At 45.5% G+C, this 24,158-nt stretch overlaps 1 protein-coding gene across 1 annotated transcript in view; it reads left to right on the top strand.

The window, feature by feature from the left end:
* eys (eyes shut homolog) overlaps positions 1-24,158 on the top strand; it is a 101,077-nt gene that overhangs the window by 19,934 nt on the left and 56,985 nt on the right. The window contains exons 12-24 of the mRNA XM_057047223.1: positions 323-427; positions 4,006-4,119; positions 5,529-5,651; positions 6,111-6,224; positions 6,538-6,771; positions 7,432-7,554; positions 7,641-7,754; positions 8,252-8,365; positions 8,879-8,992; positions 11,511-11,708; positions 12,837-12,958; positions 14,855-14,976; positions 15,860-16,119. Coding sequence (XP_056903203.1) covers positions 323-427; positions 4,006-4,119; positions 5,529-5,651; positions 6,111-6,224; positions 6,538-6,771; positions 7,432-7,554; positions 7,641-7,754; positions 8,252-8,365; positions 8,879-8,992; positions 11,511-11,708; positions 12,837-12,958; positions 14,855-14,976; positions 15,860-16,119 — 1,857 coding nt within the window. The remainder of the gene's footprint in view (positions 1-322; positions 428-4,005; positions 4,120-5,528; positions 5,652-6,110; positions 6,225-6,537; positions 6,772-7,431; positions 7,555-7,640; positions 7,755-8,251; positions 8,366-8,878; positions 8,993-11,510; positions 11,709-12,836; positions 12,959-14,854; positions 14,977-15,859; positions 16,120-24,158) is intronic.

The following is a 24,158-nucleotide window of genomic DNA, read 5'->3' on the forward strand; positions in this document are numbered from 1 at the left end:
CATCTCACGTTTCGCCCGCGAGCTGCTGGGATCCAGGCTGTGCTTGTTGGACACATGAATAGTCACATCTCCAGCTAGTTCAATTCAAAGCAGTTAGCTGCTGCCTGAAATAAACCATCTACACTCAAACAACGGCTGTTGATTACAGGTGCCTAATGTGCGCTGCGTGTGTTTCTATATGTGGCGATGGCCGTGCATTACAGCCTCCCCTCATTACTGAGAGCTCGCGGCGACAGTGAAATGTGTTCGTCAAGGGCTGCCTTAAAGTGTGCTTCCTGTGGCATTAAAGAGAGTTGATTTTGTTTTTTTCCCTGTCCTGCAGGAAGAACGTGCTCCGAGAATGTAAATGACTGCTGGTTGCAGCCTTGTCTGAACGGAGGCTCGTGCATGGATCTGATAAATGACTACATTTGTCATTGTCCTCTTGGTAAGCAGCGAGCGCTCGCTACACGTTTGCAAAAATATCATGCTATTAATTTTTCTGCGGGCGCCTCCTTGGGAATATGTGAAGATGTTGTTGCTCATGTGCTTACATGCAAACCGCCTTGTTTGCTTTTGATCATTTTTCAATGTTGTGTTGGAGAGAAACTTCCAAGGATGGCAACGGCGAGGATTGTTCCTTTGAAACTTTAAAAGCTGAACCGAGGCCACTTAAAGCAACAAAGCAGAAGCAAATCAGTGAGTTGGGAAGAAATAAACATTATTTCCTCAGTCAGACACGTGCACAGTGTCAGCGCGAGACTTTTAATAACACCATTTCCATCGATTATGCTTATTGGCTCCGTCACAGCCGAGCTTTCCACACATGTTGGTGTGGGTTTTGCCCTCTGGTAGTTAATTACACAAACGCTTGCTGTTTACACAAGACAAAACGCTGCAATCTGCCCACTTGGCATTGCGAGTTCAATGTCACATTTATCAGCAGAGGCGGGAGCCGCGACCCGCGGAGCCATCTACAAACCAATATTTAACAATCGCAACGCACACAGAGGTTAAGACAGTTTTTAGCACCAGAGTTCGTCAGCTTTGGGATGTTTCCTGACCGACGCAGAAAAAGCACGTGTGTTTGTTTGAAAGGCCCTTTAAAGGTAAACACACTCCCATTAATCTGCCCGAAGCGCGGTGGGCAGCCAGCGCACACATCACCTGCTACATGCAGGGTTTTTACAGCATCCACGCTGCCGCGCATCCATCACTGTTAATAATCTGCTCTTATTGTTGTTTGTTATGTTCTCTTTTGCCTCCTGCTCTAATTGGATTTGAACAAAACCAGAACACCAATGTGTCAGTAAGGCTTCCATTCACGATTAGGCTTCATTGGCAGATTTATAGACAGGTGTTTTTGTTATCACTCTATCTTCCCAGTAATTTAATTACTGCTCTGTTCGGCCTGCCTGCATTTACAAAACAGGAACAAAAAAATAGCACTGTTCTTGTGTAAAGAGCCACAATCTCCCATTTTGGTCTCTAATATGTGAAATAGATTTAATAAAGTAAAGTGGAATACGCTGTTATAGGCAGGGTTATTGAATAGTTGTTCTACCTCCAGAAAATAAAAATACAGCATAAAATATACACACTGAGCAACAGTAGCACTTAGCCTAACAAATCTATTACGGTGTTTAGATGTTTGTTAAATCTTCCCGAGGCCTCAAATTGGTGCTGATCCACTGGTGGAAATACACACACATAAAAAAATCAAAATAACAGTTGGGCTCATTAGGCGATTTTGATCAGAATTGGAACATTCCAACTCCGGGTGGAATAATCACTTCAGCCTGCTGTCATTAACTTGGGTTTCCTTCAACGACCTCAGCCTTCGTGTGCCAAGTTTGTGCACTTTAGAGCAGGGGAGCTGTTCCCTTTTCTGCCTCTCTTTCTGCAGCCGTGCAGGCTTGAGCAGCCAGTCGGCTTTAGATAGAACAGGGAGTCCCATTTGGAGATGGTGACACCGTAAGTGTGACATTCCTTCATGCGACATTAACCTCCGAGTGAATTGCATGCACAATTGGTTATTAAACACTTCTGAAACACTCGGTTGGAGGCGATAGCTCTCCGTTAGTCAAGGCAATACCAAATCTGATGAGAAAAGGGTAGCTGGAAGGTCACCAAACATGTAGACAGAGGCGTTGATGTATCGTAAAATATAAGGTGCAGAATCTGAAAGCTGCCTTCAACCTGACTGCGTCCTCTCTTTATTCAAGTTCTGATTTTTATTTGTTTTTATTTTTTTGAAAAATGCAGAAGTGATGTTTGAAATCTTCCACGGCTTTGCCAGAGAGTGAGACCTACTTTACAGACGGTGACAACCAGCAGATTACTGTGACAGGGTTGCACTTCCTGTTTAGAAGCTTCGCTATAAAGTGTTTTTACAAGTGCCACAATCCTCATTCGGGACGTATCGTTCGGGGCGCCATCTTTATTGGTGCCGATGTATCGGCTTCCTCATAAGTCTGAGCTTTATTTAAAACAGGAGGTATTGACAGGGGCAGCTATCAGTGACACGCAGACATGCTTTCAGTGGGGGCAGATAAATGTGATATACATCAGTTTGGTAAGGTAGGTTTCTGTCAATGACTCGCTCAATTAGCATACTGCAAAGCAGGCAGATAGAGAGGGGGAGAATCGATGCCTCAGTTAATCTGCCGAAGAACAGGAGCTGGGATATGGCCTTCAGAGCGCACATCCCTGCTCTCAGATTTATTATTTCCTGGATGTTCTTCTTGTTCATTCAACTCACCATTGCGGGGTTCAAGGGAGAAGTCTGCTCCGTGGGTGTTGACCTTTGCTCGTTGGGGCCGTGTGGTGAACACACATTAATATGTGCTGAGACTCGCACACGTGGAAGAGATGAGGAGCCCTTTGGCCGGCGCCATATCCACCTCCTGGCCACGTTTCAGGTTTGTTTTGCGATGGCAATCAAATGAAAACTGCGCCCATTTTCTGGTCTGAGGTTTTTTTACACCCTGATGTGTTTATTCACAGATCAGGCAGGAAATTAACTTGACAGCTCCCGCGGAGAACGGTTTGGTTTATATGTCAGTCAATGTTTATCGATTGCTCTCCATGAAGGATCCAGGTGACGGAACGCCGCTGAAGAGGCCCGACCTCTAGCGCAACGCCGCGATACCAGACAACTTGCATCGACGCCATTAGCCCGCCGCGGCAATTATCAAGCGTTCTGGCCATTTCAAACGAGAGCTGGAAGCGCCGCACCGCGTTAGAGGCAATAATTGTTGGGTTCAGACGGGAGCGTTTCTTTGTCATGGCAACAGTGACAGATGAGGAGCGGCTTGACTGGCCTTCAGAGACGCTGACGGATGCTTGAAGTAACCGGGTGGAAGGGTCGAGGATTGCTGCACATGCAGGATGTTAAGTCCTGCTGGTCTATTTAGTTAAAAAAAAGCCTTTTCTTGTTAAACCAGTCACCAACCAGTACCTGACACTGGTCAATGAGGGAGCTTTTCTCAAGGGTGGATGGATGGACGGATGGATGGATGGATGGATGGATGGATCTACCTTTCTAACCTGATTACTTGTATTTGTTTTTCCACATTGATTTCGGCAGAAAATCAGCCTTAAGCTCCTCGAATGGCTTCTCGCTGCTTTTTGGTTGACCAACATCTGGTTACATCACGCGGAGGCTCCAACATCCTTCCTTCAACAGCCTCATTAACGGCCCGTGTGGCTGCGCGCGTCCGTTGTCGGGGTTTACAGTTCACACGTGGCTTTCGCTTCATGCTGTTCTCTTTGTGGATAGGCCGTCTCAGATCCCAAACATCACTGGTTTCCTGTAATCCATCGGTGCGAAATTGCTTTCTCATTAAGCGACATTAAATGATGCGGCGAGCTGAGCCAGCATCAACCCGACGCTCTCTTTGAATCAACCGAGGCCCAGAAAACAAGCGTCTGTTCATGAAAAGTCCCACTGATCTTAATTAACTGAGGACTTAAATCAGAAAAAAAGACTCCTGTCTGTAATGTTTTTCTGGAAATGCCTTGCAGGCTTTGGAGGGACCTTTTGTGAAGTCAACCTCGACGAATGCCAGTCAAAGCCGTGCCAGAATGGCGGGATGTGTGCCGACGGCGTTGACTTCTATGAGTGCTTCTGTTCAGAAGGTAAGTTTCAGCAAAACATTTATGAATTCGCAGGAAAATGTTGCAATTATGAGGTTGATTGAGACGTCTAAAGGCAAAAGCAGCATATTAGTTATTTAATCAGCATTCCCATGACCTTCAGGCCATATACATGCATATATGTACATATGTCAGATATATGCTGTACATGTATAAACATGCTGTATACCCTCTGGAATATAAGTATATATTATCATATGAATGTTAATAAATAGGTTTTAAATGCGACTCTTTTTCATGTGACTATTTTATATTATCAGACGCTTGCTTTTTGGTTTGGCATTAAATAATAAAGAGGGAGAAAAAGTCGAGATGCTTTATCACCTCGAGGACTCGTTAGTGGAATTGAACAATCCAAAACATCAGATTCATCATAAATAAATGATGACCACCAATGTGTGTGACCATTAATTCAGTCAGTAATTGTCTGAGGTTTTTTTAGGGGGGGTTCTGGGATGGGATGATAAATGCATCATTCAGGCCTGATTATGTTCGAGCGCTGGTGAAACGATATCGACAAAAGCGAGGAAGTAGAGTTACTCTTAATCCCGAACCGACTTTTATTTGTGCGCGCAACTTAATGTGCCGTTTGCTCAAAATAAAACATGTAAAAAACAAAACAAAACAAAAAAAAACTCTTTGTGGGGGGAAATGATGCTGATAGTACATGGCACATTTTCTGGCTCGGGGCAATAAAAAAATGTTTTGCTAAAAACTATTTTCTCTTATTTTCTCTGATCTCATTATCATTTCGCTAGCATTTGCCAGCGGCGTTAATGGAGGCAGGAAATAAATAAATAAATCAATACATTTCTGCTCTTTCGGCAATCATTTCCTGGTCCAGTTGACACCTTACCTGCGAGACATACCTCTGATTAAAGCGCGATTGTGGGTGAAGCCGGTTATGCATTTTTAATGAAGTCAGGGTAATTGTCAAATTTTATGACGTGAAGAGAGTTTGAGATTGGATCCATGGTCAGTTTGAGGAATGATGAGGATTTGACCTGCGCCGATGGTGCTGATAGCCGGGCATTAGTCATGGGTCTCCTGCAGCTGCAGTGTGTGGCGCCGCTAATGACAGTCATTTTGCTGCGTGACCATGCAGTGCGATATATTTATGGGGGGGGTAAAATGTCAGAAATTGGAAGCGTTCGCTTTTCCTACCAGGCGCTGACCTTTTATTTGCAAAATGTTGAACGTGCTGACGCAACCGTTTGTGCGAAACGGCGGCAAACGCAGCAACCCGTGTTCGCTCGTTTCTTCTGAGAAATGTCATGTAAAATTTGGTTGGGAGGGGGGTGGTAATGCCAATCCCAGCCAATTTAACCTGCAGTTTTCTGGCACTGGCACCTAATCTCTGGTCTTCTCTTCTTTATCCTCCTTCATCTCAGGCTTTGTGGGCTCCAACTGTGAAATCAACGATGATGAATGTGTCCACGGATACTGCGCCAATAATTCCACGTGTATTGACTTGGTTGCAGACTATGAGTGCGTGTGTCCTCCGGGCTTTGCTGGTGAATTATCTATGTCATCATTTTCATAGTTTAGGCCTGAATGAAAACAGTGCAGATTAATGGCTCTTAATCAGCGATAACTATCGCAGAGCTGCCGACGCCTAATGTAAGGGCTTATTCACCAGTTGTTGACTACAGCAGATTGGGAGTAAAGATACGCTATCTTTCTTCCACCAGTTAAGACGGCGCAGTGGGGGAAAAAGTGTGTATCTTAAAGATGTTATGGTGATTAAAATGCCTCAAAAAAAGGTTTTATATAACGAGGTAAATTAGATGAAAGCTCTGATTCCCTTCAACGTCGGCTCCATATGAAAATTAGCTCTTTATTAGCTTATTTAAATACCTGTGGTGCTCGCTACAGAGACATTTATTGGCCCTGCACACGTTGGGCTTTGATGCAGGTGTATAATTGACATCATTTTCACAGCTCATGTCAATTCCTGTTGATCCGTGTTTCAGGCAAGAATTGTACCGTTCCTGTGAAGGCCTGCGCATCAGATATTGACTTCTGCAAGAATGGAGGAACATGCTCCGACAGCATGGCTGGAGGACTGCACTGCATCTGCCCCCCAGGTGTTCCGCAAGCACCCCCTGTATACGGCGGTATCAGCAGTAGTAGATCTGCCGTGCGCATCCATGCTCAGATGCCGTCACTAAATACTGTACAAAGCCCCCGGTTAAGCAAGGGGCCAGCAATTCATGGTTAACTCGGTGGTTCACCTCTTTGTGTGCATCACAGGGAAACACATGTAAATGTTCTGCAAATGTTCTGGAGGCACTGACGACAGTGTGTGAAACCCTAATCTGCGTTGGTTGCCTCGTGTGGGTAGGTAAGGGGATACTGTACGCGCCGCATCAATAACGCCTTTGATCCCACCTCTTCCAGGATACCACGGCGCTGACTGCTCCTCATCTCTGAATTCATGTATGTCAAATCCCTGCAAACCCGAGGGCACTCTCCGCTGTGAAGAGCTGGCAAACACTTACAGATGTGTGTGTCAACACGGGCACGCCGGCCCCCGCTGTCAGACGCCCATAAACCACTGCGTCGCCGGCCTGTGTCAACACGGCTCAACCTGCGAGGATCTATCGGGAGGGTTCAAGTGTCATTGCTCAGCAGGTGGGAGCTGCGATTTCGCTGGGATGTCACCGTGAAAGGAGGCGCGTTGGAATGCACAAACGCAGGCGCTCAGGGGTTTTGATGCTCCCCCTTCACCTTGTTCAGGCTTCCTCTTCTGTGGGAGTTTAATCTCTGTGGCCTTGAGCGACAACATGGAACAACCTGGTGGATTGCGTAATTGTGGGCTCAGTTTGTCGAATAGTGAGTGAACTTCCGAGCGGGGGTGACGTTTGGAAACGTGAGGCTGCTGTGGAACGTGATTGGAAATAAAGTAGCAACAACGGGTGTGGAAATTGAAACAGTGAACCAACCATTAAAAAAACATCGGCCAAAGAGGTTGTTGCAAAATCCATTTTGTCACTTAAGAGCCACCGTAGAATCGCCTGCCCTCCCGCTCTGGGAATCTGCCATAAAATCACCCTCTAATTAACAATGAACGCGACATTAAAAGGGCAAAGATTTCCGTTCATTTCATTGCTTATTTCTCTGGGTGAAAAGTAAACTTTGCCATTTCTCTTTTCACAGAGGCGATTGTTTCCTGTTTGATAAAAACCTCGTTATTACACCTCCTTTTCTCAACGGGAATATCTGTACATTTGGCTTTGATTTTGTATTTACGACTGTAGGACAAATGCCTCCCTTTTGTTTTGCTCTCTGCAGGGTTCAAGGGGCAGTTTTGTGAGATAAACATCGATGAATGCGAGGAGAAGCCCTGTGGGATCCTCAGCATGTGTGAAGATACTCTAAATGGCTATAGATGCTTTTGTGCGCCCGGGTTCGTCGGTACTTGACCTTTCTTTGCATGTCAAGAGGTGTATTTGCAATAGAACTCCTCCATTGAGGTAATTCTTCTTTGTGTGTATTCTAAGGAAATAACTGTGAAACTGAAGTGAACGAATGCTTAAGTCAGCCCTGCAGAAATGGTGGATCGTGTGTCGATGAACTCAACTCCTTCAGCTGCCGGTGCCCCCCCGGGGTCACAGGTATGTCGTACACTCCCATCAGGATGAAAACATTGATTTCTGCAAAATATATATTTGGATTTTAAAAAGGGAAATGAGGCAGGTGTGAGCATTTCTGCAGGCTTCAGTGCTGAGCTTTTACGTACATTTTTCCCAGAAAAGTAATAACACATAAGATCTGGAATTGTGCTGCAACCTGAAAACCTCCTTTTTTGAGTTCAGTCGTGAAACTGTTCCTTTTCTGAAGTGACTACAAATGAACCACAGTGCCGACAAGTAGAGAACCGCATGCCGGCAGTGCCGCTCCAAACTGCTCTAACTCGACCGTGCTTTTCTTTTTAACATGGTAACTGGACCCCTGAACACATCATATTTCAGTGGGTGAAACTGTTGGTGGCCAGCAATGACTAGATTAACCTTAAGGCCACGTTTGGGTAAAATGTCGGAGGGAAACATGAAATTAAGCTGCAGGATGAGACTTTGGTCTCTGCTGTTTTAATATGTGTGCGTGTGTGTAGGGGCCCATTGTGAGGTCGACATTGACGAGTGTGCGTCCTCCCCCTGCCTCCACAACTCCACCTGTTTGGACTCTGTCCATGGTTACAGCTGTGTGTGTTTGACTGGTTTTACAGGTCAGTGAACATGTTTTACTGTATTTCTGCTACTGTACTCCATTGATGCTCCATTGATATCTGCCAATATCTGGATGCTGCACTACCCCGGGTGTCCACCAGGTGCACATATGGTCGTCTGCACCATGGCTGATCCGTGCATCAATGTTTAACTTAAAGCTTACATGTGGGAAGTATCATTAAATTGCTCTGGGATTAACCGGAATGGTTCTGTGAATCGGATCAGCTTTCAAAGTAAAGCAGCCAAAATGAGAACAGACTCCTTAGAAACAAGAGTGAAGACATACATGATTCTTCTTGAATAACCCATTCATGCGACAACCATTAAATATCCCTCGGGGTTAGACCAAACATCCGTCCTCATGAAGCCTCTCGGCTCCTCTGTTTCTGTATACACTCCAGCCAGATCTGATATTACAGTTGCGATCACAACTCCTGACCTGTAGCATTTGTTCATTTCGATCCCAGAGGCTGCGTAACGTGTTTACCGGGGTGTCATATTTCCTGTCACAGGCTCTGCATGCGAACTCGACATTGACGAGTGTGTTCCGTCACCCTGCAAGAATGGAGCCACTTGCATTGACCAACCTGGTAATTACGTCTGCCAGTGTGTGGCTCCTTTTAAAGGTAATGAGCACTCAGGGAATGGCAACAATAAGTAAAGTTAATTAAGTCCAGAGGGTGTTATTGTCACCTGCTGGAAGATGCGTCATATTGCTCAACACAATGACTCTTTACACTTGAAACATGTAATTGCATAAAGAATTTGTGAGTCCGACAGAAACTACAGAAAAATGTATGAGTGTATTATCAGTGGGAGAAAAGGCCTAAAACACAGTAGGTTGGTTGGGGATTGGAGATGGAATTATCACAAGAACAGTCATTTTTAAGATTTGCAAATTGAAATATTAAAAGAGAACATGCGTGATTTTTCTGGCTCCAGCCTGTCCTCCATAAGTCCAAAGTGTGATCAACCGCCTCATTGTCACATCCAAAGAAAGAAAGAAAGAATCAAACAACCAAGGCGCAAGCAACAATGAAAAAGCATGGTCAGACTCCAAGGGCCACTCCAACAGATATAATGAGCTTGTTGGCTTTGAGATCTTTTGTACAAGAGCAGCACTTCAATCATCTGGGCTTTACAATCGAGTAGCCTGGAAGAAAATTACTCCTGCAATAAAAGAAGGAAACAAAGGTTTGCGAATTCTGCAAAGAAAAACAAAGAAGGATTCTTCAAAAACACACAGAGGGAGCTTTGGAGCCCTGATCACGATGATGACGGACGTCTTCAGCTGGAATTCAAAGGAACCCCGAAAACGAGGCGTGTTTTGTTCCCCCGTGTGACATTGCTGCCATTAGAGGATGGGATGGAAGCTCCGTCCTGACAGGGCTGCTTTCACTTTACAGGCCCAAGTGCCACAATTTGCTGTTTTACTGGATGGTTGCCCACATGGCAGCAGCACTTTCAGCCAACACAGCAATGAGCTGCACGTTGCAAGTTTTATTCAGCTCAACTTGCACTTTTAGGCACCTGCCAGGTTGGGATAGGTCTAGTGGCCGCTTGGGTGGCCTGGGGCCAATCTTCTATATCTGTATAGTAATTTGGTTGATGCATCCAAGACCGCGATCCCATTCCTCTGCCGGTCCCTTTTCCTCTAAATTTAAGAAAACAGTTAAAGACTTTTTTTGCTGTTTCACATTTAATTCAAGATGAAGCAGTAAGTATGGATTGGTGGATTACATTATGCTCCTTGATGGTCCATCGACTCAGACGCCAAAAATCTGCCATTCTCTCAGTCGCAGAGGCCTTATAAGGAGCGAAAGCAGCCGACCTAATTGTCCGTGACTGGAATCAGCTGTGACACCTTCTGATTGTCTATTCCTGCTGCATTACCGCTGCACCAGGCTTTGCCAGAGATGCACCTGCATCTGTGTCTTACCCACCAACCCCTAAAAACAAGCTACCCCCGCCTGAAAAAGGAGGCCGGGAGCTGAAAACTCGCTTTGAGGATTATTTTACGGAGCAGCTGAAACTTCTTTTGTTGCACTCTGTCTGCAGCCGGAGTCTAAGAATAGCAGCTAAACCCTCCTTCCAATGTCTCATTTGAAATCCCACAGAAATGAATTGTCAGTTTTGATTTCATGCACAGGTCCGTTTCAGCTCCTTCAAGTCTTGTGTGCCCCCCCCCCTGCAGGAATACACCAACGGGACGCCACGTTGACACATAGATGTGAAAAGCAAAATTATTAATTCTTTGATAAAAGTTCTAATGTTTACTGTAGTCAAAATACCCCAGATATATTTTCAAACACATCTCTGCATGATTTGTATGCATAGATTTGAAATATTATATCATACATTTATGGATGTTTTGTCGGTCAACATTCACAAATATCTCCATTTCATTTTTTTCCTCCTTAATATATTTGTTTGTGCTTCTTTACGTTCCTGTAATCCGTATGTTCCCGGACTGCCTTTTTATTAGAAAGCTGGTCTCATCCTGGAACCTCAAAATGGAAAGAGGAAGAAAAAAAATGAAAATTTTTGCCTATACAAATTACAATTCTCCTTCTTTTACAATTTACCATCCTGGATAAATGATAAATTCCAAAGGAGAGTCTCGGTTTAGGGAAAGAAATTCACCACCTAAAGGCAGGTTGGGCGCCAACGTTCTGATTGAGATGGTCTCATTCAGAGCCACAAGTTAGTGACTTGTTGACATGTTTTTTTTAGCCATATTACGGTACCTGATGAGAAGGTTACACAAAGATTTCTTTGGTTGGAGCATCCATTAGAGACCCAAAAATTGAGACCTATTATTGCAAGTCTGCTCTCAAAGTTTATTATTCATGCTTTCATCACGCAGGTGTTATGATGCTAGCCCGAACCCTGAACCTGCATTTACCTCAGATGAATAAACGTGTGCTTTTGGTTCCTTGCCTTTTTGCAGAATGTTCACATAAAAGCTACATGAATACTCGTCTACATTCCTGTTTGGAATTGTATTACTAAAAGAAGTTTAAGAAAACATGAAATATTGGCTTAAGCTTTAATATCCCCAGGTTGGGATTTCCATTATTTTTGCCACAAAGATTGTGTTGTGCCATGCGACGCTCCACCGTGTGTCTCTGTGCTTCGCTCCAGGTCCAAATTGTGAGTTCCTACCCTGCGAGGCCAACAATCCGTGCGAGAACGGCGCAGTGTGCGTGGAGGAGTTGGATCGGCACCATTTCCCTTTGGGCTTCCGCTGTCACTGTCGCCGGGGCTTCACCGGCCCCCGCTGTGAAATCAATGTGGATGAGTGCAGCTCCAGCCCCTGTCTTCACGGCTTTTGCTACGACGGTATTAAAAGAAAAAAAAAAAAAGAAAATCCATCCTTACAACGTGGCGCTGGGGGTGGTAGCGAGGCTCCATCGAAATACAGACGCTCAGGGACGGAGTCACATTTAGTTATTATATCACAGTTGCAGGTAATAAGGGTGTTATGACAGTGGGCTTATTCCACCTGATGTGATGACCTGTGACATCACCTGCTGGAGCTTGATTAGTTCACTAATGCGATTGTAAAGGGAATTATCATCAATTCCGTGCTGTAATTGAAATAACGGATGATAAATGACAAAATTAATACAATCAAAGCCAAGGCTGGGTTACGTTGTGGGGCGCCTCCGAAAATCCAACCAGCGTTTTGGTCAGGCCGGTTCCACTGGGACCGTTGCTCAGAGTAGATCGCCACTAAGGGCGTTCTACCCTTCAAAGAACCACAGGAAACCCCGGCCGGCTGTCTGGAGGAATCTGGAGTTCACCTCCAGTTAGCGAGGCGAGCGAGGCGGGCCAGCCGGACCTATTGGCCAGCACTCAGGAGCAGCCAGCCAGCCACCGGGGAGTGAGACGCATAGCTTCAGCGGCTGGGATGAGTAATGCTGCTGCCACCCAGGACCTAAAGCATTTAATGAGAGTAATAGCAGCTACACGTACCAAGACAGAGTGACAGCATAGATTACGTGGTAAATCTTTGGGATAATGAAGAATCCTGGGACCCTGACTGGGGAAGTAATAAATTCACTCCTGCAATTACCTCTGTCACTGGCTGCCTGTACACCAGTGTTGTGTTGGAGAAACAGAAGGATGCATCCAGCTTTAACGTCGTTAATAATTAACGACAGGGAAGAATGAATTATTAGTCGGAGGGAGATTTTTAAATTCTGAGGGAAGAAAGTGGAGCATTTGTTACACCTGAATAAAGGATGAGACGGGCTCTCTCCCTGCTTTGCACCTGTGTTCTTCATCGTAAAATGTGTCTCAAGTGTGCAAAAGGGGGTGAAAAGGAGGGTGAGGGGACAGGTTCCAGGGGGGTTAGAGTGGTAAACACCTGCAGATGATGGAGCTTCAGAACGAGACAATGTTTTTACAGATGATGATCACTGAAGACGTTAACGCAGCCGTCTGTCCGCCCTGGTTGTCTTTCAGCCGTGGACGGCTTCTACTGCCTGTGCAGCCCCGGCTACGCCGGTGTCAGATGTGAGCAGGACCTCGACGACTGCGTGAACAGTTCGTGCAGCTCCAACTCGGTTTGTCGGGACCTCCATCTGGTGAGTGGAAGCTTTCTCCTTTTTGGTTTGTTACATGCTGACACTGTGTCTTTTAAAATGCCGAGAAATGGCCTGATGTTCTAATGAGTGTGCTTGGTCATAAAATCCGGATAATGGGCCTCCACATGACTCCAATGATGCAAAGGTGGAAAATTGTTTCTTAAAACTATATTGGATGTGGTTTTATACAAATGTTGACTGATGAGATTGAATTACATTGAGATTGAGATTGTGTGTCCTCTTACGGACCTCAAATCGGTCTTCTAGCTTTAACAGATGTGTGTTATTTATATATGTGTGTGAGTTTCACTGAATACTGATAGTTTGTGTTGACGTCAGTGGCGATAAATCACTTTACAGTTTGTGTTTGGATTGATATCAGTTCTGGGTGCTGAAAAGGCTGCCTATTATATGAAAGGAAGTAGCCTATTTCTGAGTTAGAGCAGCCACATTTGAGAATGTGTAATTTATCGGGATGAAAACATTCACGCACAATTCAATTGACGAATAAACTGACAGAAACCTTTTAACATTTCCATTGGAGGATTTGGAAGCTTTTATTTAACCATCTCTTTCTCCCATCAAAAAGGAAAAAAACTACAGGAAAACAAACTCTATGGAGGATAGATTATATGTGCTGGAAGGTCGAACCCAGCGTGTTATATTTGCACATTTCTATATGTGAGAAAACAATTTAGCTCCCTTCTTTTTGTATTCACAGGAGCTTCCTGTCGTGTCATGGTGTGAAAGCATGATGCTTTCAAGAACGTGCCACTCTAACCCAAACCCAAAGATAAATGTTTCCTTTTTGCTTTCGCTGTGTTCTGAAAAGGCCCTTTAAATAGGTTTTTGAAGTTCAATAAAGAGGCTTCGTTGTCTCCTTTCTAGCTAATCTAGATGTTGGGGAGGTAGTTTAATTCTTTTTTTTAAAAACCCTCATTATTGAAACAGCTTTTTGGAAACCTCTGCACATGGTCTTGTTTACAGCGCAGCTGTTCCTCTCCCTGAACACCGTGTCCCACAGAGCTCTATCTTATTTTGGAGAATTGCAGTCCCTGAAGGTGACTTGGCAGCAAAAATGAGATTATATTCAATCGCCAGGGGTAAGAAATTGGTGCCTCCTGAAGGTATCTAATTTATCACGAGATGACGGCATCCCTCCCCCCCACCGGCGGCGGCCGCGGTCCTACCGTGTACAAATTACATCAGACAAAGTTTAACGGCTCCGCTCTGGTGTATGAAATACAGATTATCATGCATTCCATCGACAGCACGCCGGACCTTTAGACAGGCGTCGGCAATGAGGAATCACGGGGACCTCTTGACCATATTTCCCATCTTAATTCAAATTAAAGTGCAAACTTGGAAATAGACAGCAAACTATTACTCTCCCACGCCATTATTAATTATCAAAAGCAGTCTTGGATGAAGAAAGGACAAGTTCTCCACATGCTGCTCTTAATGGAGGGGGGAAATAAATGAAAATGACTCAGTCTGATAGGAGCTAAGTGTATGATCAGTTTCCTCTCTGTGCGGTGGAAAAGTCACTTTCATTTGTTATAGAGAGCCAGACAATCTCATGCTCCATAAAGGCTCATGACACCCGGTATATCCGGAATGATGGCGGGTGGGGGGGACTACATCTCACCTATTATCCAGCAGGTGGGTGTTTACATCTGCAGATTTCCACAGAAAGATGCTGTGCTCCGAGTGGGAGGTTGTGCTTGACACTATCCTTCAGAAAAAGCTCAGCTTTATCCAACCAAAATGTATAAAGCGCCGCGCTTTCGTCTCCCTGCAGCTGCGTAGGACATGTAAGCCCCCTCAGATCTGAGCTCGAAGCATCTCTGCGCTCTTTCGGTGACATCGGCACTTGTGGTCCTCATTGTTTTCCAGAGTTATGAGTGCGTTTGTCACCCCGGGTGGGAGGGCCGGCTCTGCCAACAAGAAATTGATGAATGCCTGTCACAGCCCTGCAAAAACAACGCCACCTGCGCCGACCTTCTCGACAGCTACAAGTAGGTGCACCCAGGCTTCAGGGCGCCGCCCGCGTCCACATCTGCGCGTCCGTCACTTAATAAATGCGGCGCGAGCGGCAATCTGCCCTTCCAGTGGCGGCAGAGATAATGAATTGCAGATGGCAGGTGAAATAAATGAGTCAATCAATGGCTCACAGCATGAAAAGGTTCCAGGGGATCTGTGACTCATCGGAGGGGAGAGAGGAAAAAAAGAAGCCTGTGTATATGCTTCAGCTAACACACACGCACACACACCCACACACCCACACACACCCCTTCCCCCTTACCACTCGGGAGACGTGAAAACCGCTTCAGGTGGAAAAGTTGGGGGGGGATAAAAAGGAGCGCAAGGCGGACGGGTTGGCGGTGCTCGGGTACTCACTGCCACCAAGTGGAATGTTTGCTCGTCTTAAGAGACACTTCAGACATGCATACCCCCCCCCCCCCCACCTCCACCACCAACTCTTTCTCTCTCTCCGCCTGGCATGCATATATTTCCATTTAATCCCAGCTCGCTGCTCTGACCGCACGTGTCCCACATTCGGCTGTCCGGGGTCACAAAGATGCTCTGACCTGTGGCTCAATTGACCTGTAAGTGACCTCCTGGTTCCACACGGAGATGCGGGCGCACGTTCCAGGGTGAACGCACGGCAACGTTCATCCTTCTCAACACGCAGAAAAATGTTCCCACTGCATCATTTGAATAAAAATATAAATATGGGGTCGTTTACTGGCAGTCTCCCGCTGCGCTGCTGCCTGGCTCTATATTTTTAGCACCTTTTCCCAGACTGAGCTGGTTCCCGTTTGGAATAGTTTAAATAAATAGAGGACTTAAATTGCTTCTCCAAAATAATGCTTCTCTGTTACTTCTGGGCTTTCTGAGGTGCTTCTGCTCACCCGGCTGGACGGGTGTGGACTGCACCGAGGACGTGAATGAGTGTGATTCTGGGCCTTGTCTAAATGGAGCTCAGTGTCAGGAGTCAGACGTACCTGGGGAGTTCTCCTGCACCTGTCCTCCTTTCTTCGGCGGCCCCTTCTGCAGCCTGCCTCATGACCCCTGCGGCCCCGTCCACAATCCCTGCCTGAACAACTCCACCTGCCTGACACGCTCCGATGGAACAGCCTCCTGCAGATGCCCAGCTGGTGAGTGAATACACACCTCCACAACCCCTTAATAGTCTCTCTCTCTCTCTCTGTGCCTCTCTGTCTCTTTCTCCCTGTCTCTCTCTCTCCCTGTCTCTGTCTGATTCTTTCTCTGCTCACTTTTTGAAGGTAAACACATAATTTTGTTGGGTCAGTGGCGGTAGATGATAATCAGAGCAGCAGAAAATAAAGAAAGAAAAGAAAATCGCCAGGTTTTGAAACACGTTCCTAATTCCTGCACATTATGGATCAACACAGGTCACAGCAGAAAAGGAGGAATGAATCCTCTCTCTGTTACACATGCACACGTGTCTCCTCTCTCGCGTTTCTTTAGGACCAGAGACAATCAACATTATACATTACAACCAATCCCTCCAGGCAAAGCTTTTTTTTGTACCAAGAACAATCTTTTATTTACACTCTTATTAAGAGAGGATTAATTCAGCGTAGGTGACGCGCTCGAGTTGAAAACATGTGCACACGCTGCAGGGGGATGATTGCATTTGGCTTGTTTCTAAGCTTGTGTTTGCTGCAGAGCATTTTGTGGATTTGGGCAGACTGGACTTGCTTTACCCTGGGTTGACTTCTCCTGACACCTTTAAACAACCGAAGCCAATCCCATGGAGGCGGCAGCTTGTGCTCTACACAGGGCAGTGAGGTCCAGCAAAAACGCCACCATTTGGCCGAATTAAACTCGTGATTACCGGATATATTTCAAAAATAAAAGACAGGGGGGGGACAAATTGTCCACGGCGTGCTATTCTGGTGAAGGCATACAGATCAAATCTCTCTTTGTTTCGCTTTAGCTGTTTTGGGGTGTTGGGGAGGGTGCTGGAGCCTGTCCCAGCTGCATATGGGCGAAGGCAGGGTACATCCTTGAATGGGTCGCCAGCTCATCCAGGGCCCTATGTGAGCATTTGGGGTATGGTACCTTGTTCAAGAGCACCTGGGCAGTTCTCTGAAGGTGTCCTGGCACCTCTCTCTGCTACCAGAACACCTCCCATGTTTTTGTCCTCGCTGGGGCTTGAACCAAGAACCCTCCAACCTTCAGCCCAGTCACCTACAGGCTGGACTCCCACCACCCTAGATGGAAACATTTACATTAAATTTGAAAGAAAAAAAAACCTTGTCACCAGTACCTGTGTAAACATCCTGCAATGCTGACCATTCTTGACCATTCGAGCGCAGGAAGCCCACGTCAGACTAGATCTGCCTCCCTCTGTCCAGCGGATGCGCCGTCAAAGAGCTATTTGGGCCTCTTGGTCGTCCACCTTCGTGTCTGTGACGTTCACAGTCATCCAAGTCATGGTGATTCAGAATCAGAAACCAGAATCCACCTTCATGGCGAGCAATTATAAACAATGCGGCTCTCAGGCAGCCAAGCTTATCAGCGAGCAGGTTAAGCTGGTGTAAGGTTTGCTGTATCTAATGGCTCCATCAGCGTGCAGATGAAATGCTGTTGCCAGTTATAAATAGAGCGGCTGGGTTGGTTTCAGCAGGCTTCCTTGGAGAGGAGTGAGAAATTAGGTGCCAGCTGCATACATTACACCAGAGCTTTTGCGTGGGCCTGGTCTTTTTCACTTCACAAGTATTGTGACTGACTGCTCACCATTATTATTCAACATGAATTCAGCCTACATAGCTTCTACTGAATAAACACAGCTATTACGCAACTCAGGGCTGGGTTCCAACGCCGCACCTCTGCAGACATGTTTACCATCCGTGTAGGCTCTTCGTCACAGAAATTGTGTAGGCTTTGCATTATTCCCAGGCCTAATTAAATGACATTGTTTTATTTCGTCCTGTTTGGCAGAGTTAGAGCTTTAAACAAATCTCAGCCCACACACCGATGATGGACACGCCGTGCTGAATATCATCATGGCTGACTCATTTTGAAGACAATCGCCTGTTTTTTTTAGTCTCGTCTTTGCTCTTTTTCGTCGCACAGCAGAAGGACAACATCGGAAAATGAAGCGAATTAAGGCGCTTGGATGAGATTCATTAGCGTGACATCAGATCGGACGCTCCTCAGTCAGACATTGTTGGACTGCTGGCGCCCAATCCGAATTTTGAATCTCTTAAAGTCACACACGCACTCACGTGCACAAAACCACCGCGGCATTTTTATTTATTTTAACGTGAAAACATGAACAGTGAATAAATTGAAGCATTACAAAGGCGGAGTACGATAGTTGTGCAGCCCAAAACCACCTTCTTCTCAGCTTGGCGTCATCCGCATGATGCGTGCTCACACCAGAGTGGTTGTGTGCTCATATTTACGTGCGCACAGTCTGAAATCGCCGCAGCCGTGCCATGGCTGTAACAAACCTCAGGGCAGACCAGAAAGAGGGCTTCTGTTGTTAACAAGGATGTGGAACGTACTTTATTAGTTGTCTAGACCCGGGGTATGTGTGAATTAGAGGGGGTTAAGCACTGAGCTTGTACTCGTAATGTTCAGCAACACCAAGTTTTACATAATAAATAGATCATTGGATCATTTACACATTATTGATGTTGAGACTGTTGTGGGCGATGATGGGTCAGCATTAAAGCCAACCAATCAGCAGAGTGCTTTATGCATATTTATGTTCTTACAATTATACAGTATCAGAGCCAGTAAATCAACCCATATGCTGGCCATCATGAACTCGGGGCAGAGCTGTTATCATTGCATCCAGTGTGGGGGCCAACAAGCAGCACAAAGACTTTTTGGAATGCGATCAAGGGAAGCCAATCACGAGGGCTCCCCTCCGCTGATGGGCTGCATTCCAGGCCATAAATCTAACCCCTCTGCACCTTACAGATGCCGTCTTTGACTGTAGATGCTGGGTGGTACAGAGACAAGAACCCAAACCTCAAAACAACCATCATAATCCAGTATTAGTGTGGGCAGTTCATATGGTCAAGGTTTAAAACAAGTAATGTATCTGTGTGTGAACTATATTCAATATTCTCTGATTTAGTTATGACCCACCAATTGAAAAACGTTAATAAGCAGCCAAAATTAAGTGTGCAAAGTCTTTCTAAAATTAACATAATAATAACTATTAATATTACTATTATTATTAGTAGTAGTACTTTTAGTAGAAGAAGAAGCCAGTATTTCTGCATTCAATGATGATTTATGCTCCTTTCGATGCAACGATGCCATAATATTTAGTCACACATCAGTCACCTTATGTAGTTTGTATTGCTTCTATCAAATCTCACCTTTAATTCATTTTTCCTCAGATAGGACTTTATCTCAGTTTCTGGCCTTTTGTGTAGCTTCTAGCTACATGCTACATTTAGATCGCAGCTAATTGAAAAGGCGCCGATATCTGATGCGAAGCCACCCAGGGAATTCTCTGATAGCGGATGGCCTCTGTCAAACTTTCTTGGCCAATTTATAACAATACCTGATAGCAACTGAAAAGAGTCGGTGAGATAAGGCTCGTCTTATTGCTTTAATGATCGTTTCAGCCAGCCTCCATGTTCCGCATTTGTTATAAAGCTGCATAAGTGTGTGGTCAGAGTTTTCCCAAGACTCTCTACTGGCCGTAGGACTCTTACAAAACAAAACCAGTAAAGTGACTGCATCAATTCTCTGGTTCAATGGGAAATAAAACGCCGTCATTACAGAGGAACCTGCTGGGAGACGTATTAAAGGGATTTGTAAAACACATCCATGGTGCACAGGAGTTTTGCCTACAAAGGTTTCCTGCGAGAACTTTGAAGCGGGAATTGAACCGGGGGCTGGGCTCGGAATTCTCTTTACAAGATCGGAAACCGTTACCTTCTTTTGATTAAAGCGAGCTCTTCAAGGGAGATTTTGTCCTTCCTCGAATGGCTCTGCACTCTTGCTCCGACCAGCAGACCCAGCCTGACCAGCGCAGATGTTCTGCTTTCCTCTTAATGAGGAGCCTCAGCAGGCACGCTAGACCTGATAGAAGAGCGACCTGAAAACTGGCGAGCGAGGGTAGAGGTCGGTTCAGGGTTTCTGGTCGACAACCGTAACAAATGAAACAAACGCACGCAGCATCGGTCAACACAGATTAGTGTACGCGGGTACAAGAGATGGACGCTACTGTAATCTGTAGTCCTGGATGTCCTTGTTCTGTTTGAGAATAGCTTCTGCACACTGAAGCATTCTGGGATGAAATATGAGTGAGACTCCAGCGGAATTCCTTCTCATCTGTCATACATGCAAAGTATTTATATGAACACAAATAGGTCAAAGGCCCAAACAACTGGTGGTAAATATTGTTTGCTTCAGTTGGCAAAACTCTCTATGAAAAGACAAAGAAGAGTCTAGTTTGGATGTTTTTTCTCATTGGAAGTCAGAATAACAACGTACGTGTCGGGTTTGTGTCCTTGTTGGGACAAAACAACATCCTTTAATTGAATCAACTGTTAATTGGTTGATATAAATGCATTAAAGGTGCAACTGAACAAATAATAATGCATAGCTTTAGCAAAACTCTAAGTAACTAAGTAGTTTATGTTTCGTGTTACCAAAAATACTTGTCACCCTAATAAGTCAACCTTTTATTTTAGGCTTTTGTTTGTGGTTTTCTGGGGTCTGTTTTCTGTCTCGTCCAGCACTTTAAATGAAAAATCAAATGCTATTTCAAATAATAAATCAATGTTTTGAAAGATTGAAAAAATAGGACATTGTTGCAACATCTGAAATATAAAAGGCTTTTCCAGAGTTGTATTTAGTAAAAGGAAAATGAACTCTCACATTTGACAACTCTTCTCTTCCTTTTGCCTCCGGCCGATTACATTAAGCGGGCACACAGTCCTGCGATGAAGTGCGTTCCTTCGGTCGCACCGCGTGGTCCCTTCACATGCAGGAACCATTTGGTCTCCGTGGCTCTATCTATCCCCCAAGGTGTTTCCGTCCAGATGGTGAACAAACCCCTTTATTTGCATGGCACGCTACACTAGCCTTCACCTTCCACAAGATTGAGATTGTGTCCGAACAAACAGTTGGTTAATGAGCTGCCTTGAAGCTGCGCCAACAAGAAAACTGGCTAATACTTAATATGATATTAAAAATGATGAGTCGGGAGCATGTGTTGAGGAGTCTGTTGACTCATGGTTCCATTCGCCATGATTATTATTATGTTTATAGAAGAGGAAACTAATATGATAAAGCAGATGTCCGGGCAGATGTACAAGAATATTATTCATCTAATTTTAAACCTTATACACCTACTTTAAAAAACACCAATATCAAGCAGTTGGTCAGATCTGGATTTGCTTGAGACTCGTATGATGAACAAAATGATCTTTGTGTGCATTAGCGTAAAGGAACGTGTGTAAGCTTATATTAAATTTCAGGACAGTGTAAGAGTGCTCCAGGATTTTCCAGCAGCATTAGCAGATCTCAGGTGTTGGGCTGCTGTCGCAGGAGCAGCATGATAAGATTTCCCAGCCTGAGAGTTGTCTGCAATCCCCTAATGTAGTTACACAGCAGCAGGACTGCACGGACCATTTGGGCATAAGCACGGTACGTTAACCACTCGTCCCCTCTCAGGTGCACGAGAAGCTGCGCAATTGTTTTGCCGTCCAATGCGGGCCTTGCTGGTTAGCTGTGTGTGGCTCTCTCAGATCTTTGATTTTGATGCTCTCCTCGCCCTCGGTGCTGTAGTCTTAAGAACTCATTGATGCCATAAGGTGGCGCTCATTCAAATGTCGCCTTTGAGATAACGGCAGGCGAACCTGTCGGTGAATGTTCACTAACCTGAAAAAAAACGCAACCTCGAACACGAGTGTTGAGGCCACAGCGTATTAAAATGTAGCGTGCGTTCAGTCTCGGTGTGAGAGCGTTCCCCTTTCACGAGCACAGGTCTCAGTATGCTAGTGATATTCCATTGCTGAGGGCAAAAGGTGCTTTTTTTTCTCTACTCCATTTCAGCTTTGAGACCTCTATCTCCGGCACGAAACACTGACCGCATCAAAAGCAAGAAGCAGCATCAAAGGCAAGAATGCAAAGAAACGAACCCGTGGAAGCGTCAGAGGTTTTCCCTTCATCAAAATTCCCAGACGCCGGCTTCTGACATATTGCTGTTTGCCCCATGAAGGTTTCCCAGTGTGTAATATGAAAAAAAAGGTTCTTTATAAACCTGAGAAGATCAACCAAATGTCAAAATGTCCTTTTTTTGTGCAGCGTAGCCAGGAGATCGGGTTTTCTGTGGGCTCCATCCATCGGATGCTGGGCGTGCATTCGCTGCATGAATCACTGAGACCTTAAACACTTTGTCTTCACACATTCTTGAACGGGCTCCTCTCGGTTGGGACACCAGGAGTAGCTCCGAACGGCACAGCTGATATCATTAGGTCTGGCTATAGATGCTACGGGGGCTCGTCTCAGCGAGGCGGATGCTGATGAGATTTGAAGACTTCCTCAGCTAACTCGCCCTGTCACGCTCCAGTAAAGTGGTGTGATGGCGAGGGTGCATCTGCTATGACCGGTTCATCCATTAACATGTTATCCTAACCACATGGCCCCCGTCAAATGCACGAGCAGATGCTCAGTTGTTTCTCTGTCCAGTACTGCATGTATGGGGAGGTTGTGTGGCTGTGTGGGTGTGTGTTCCTCATGCTGCGTCAGTACCACAATGAGTTGTCTTCAAAGGGCTGTTTCAGGATTGGGGTTAGACTTCTAGGGTTAAGGTGAGGAGTTGAGGGTGCATAGTGTCAAAGATCCTCGCAAAGATATAAAAAGAGGTGAGTGTGTGTGTTCCTCAGTTCTTATCTGTGCTTTGAAACGCTACAGTCGGGTTCATCGAGAAAAATCACCCGAAATCTGCTATTATGACACTCAGGACGCCACAAAGAGCCATCATCCGTGCACGTGAGGAGCTCTTAGATCAGGCTGACAGTCGAGTCACCGTCTTGACGGTCCAAACCTAATTCATAATGCTACGATGAAAACATGGCACATTTCAATTGAAATGCCTATCAAAGTTAGTTCGCCATCCGTGGGGGATTACTCGCAATTTCTTCTCCTCGGAGACCTTGACTGGAAGGAGCGGTGATCACACACGCGGTCCCAGTCAGATGATGGAATGACTGTGTGAGTATTAAGTGCCTTGGGTATCTCTCTCTGTACTCAGTCAAAGGCAGGCCTCCAGTCAGTGCTCGTGGCAGAAGATGCATTACGTTGCGGTGACATTCGGGATGGTCCCGGAGGGGCGCCAGCATGGCTTTGACTGACAGAGCAGCTTTAGAAACCGGTGTTGTCCTATAATTCAGCAGATTCTCCGCGGTCTCCTGGATTCCCCCCCCTCCTTCACAGGACCGCGACTGTGCCGAGCGCCTCATTCTCAACGCCGTAATTGGACCGGAAATTTAACTTCACTTTGGAAATACCCATATATTCCTTCACCCATTAAATATAGATCGTGAGGGCTGCTCCTGGAGCTTCATTTGGTTCCAAGGCAAATTTCTTCTCAGGATTTACTGCATTCATACAGTTTGAATGTCATGAATGGAAAATTAGAACTAACGGCTTCCATCCTCCTCGGTTCAAGCTATGTGGACTGGAGTTGCTGGAATACAGAGGGAATTAAAACAATTATTTAACCCAGTACTACGTTGTAAAAGCAGTCTGTGTGTCATGTTTGGGTTTGGGTTGAATACAAAGAGCTGCACGTCTGTCATTCTGACACACGCAGGAATAAAATAGAATCAATTTAAAAAGGCCATTTTTTTCTTTATGTTTGAACTCATCGACCTGCTTAGATTGCGTTTTTGACGGGAGGGAATGCCTCAGAGAGGGCCCAATGTGCAAGCTTCAGGGCTGATTTTCACTGATCTGCTTAGCCAGTGTGCCCCTCAAACCTCTTAATGCAAAAGGGCAAAAGAGCCCCTGGGTTTACCCTCTGTCTCTTACCCTAAGGTAACAAGATGTCGCCCTTCCCCCACGCACTCAAACTGGCCCACAAACACCGACGCCAGATGCACGGCAGCGCTGGAAGACACACACCTCCCAAACCCCAAACCACTAACCCTCAGACCAATCTGTCTGTGGCACTGAAGTATTATTAGAC

Source organism: Takifugu flavidus, chromosome 11, assembly GCF_003711565.1.
Source record: "Takifugu flavidus isolate HTHZ2018 chromosome 11, ASM371156v2, whole genome shotgun sequence".
Classification (NCBI taxonomy): Eukaryota; Metazoa; Chordata; class Actinopteri; order Tetraodontiformes; family Tetraodontidae; genus Takifugu; species Takifugu flavidus.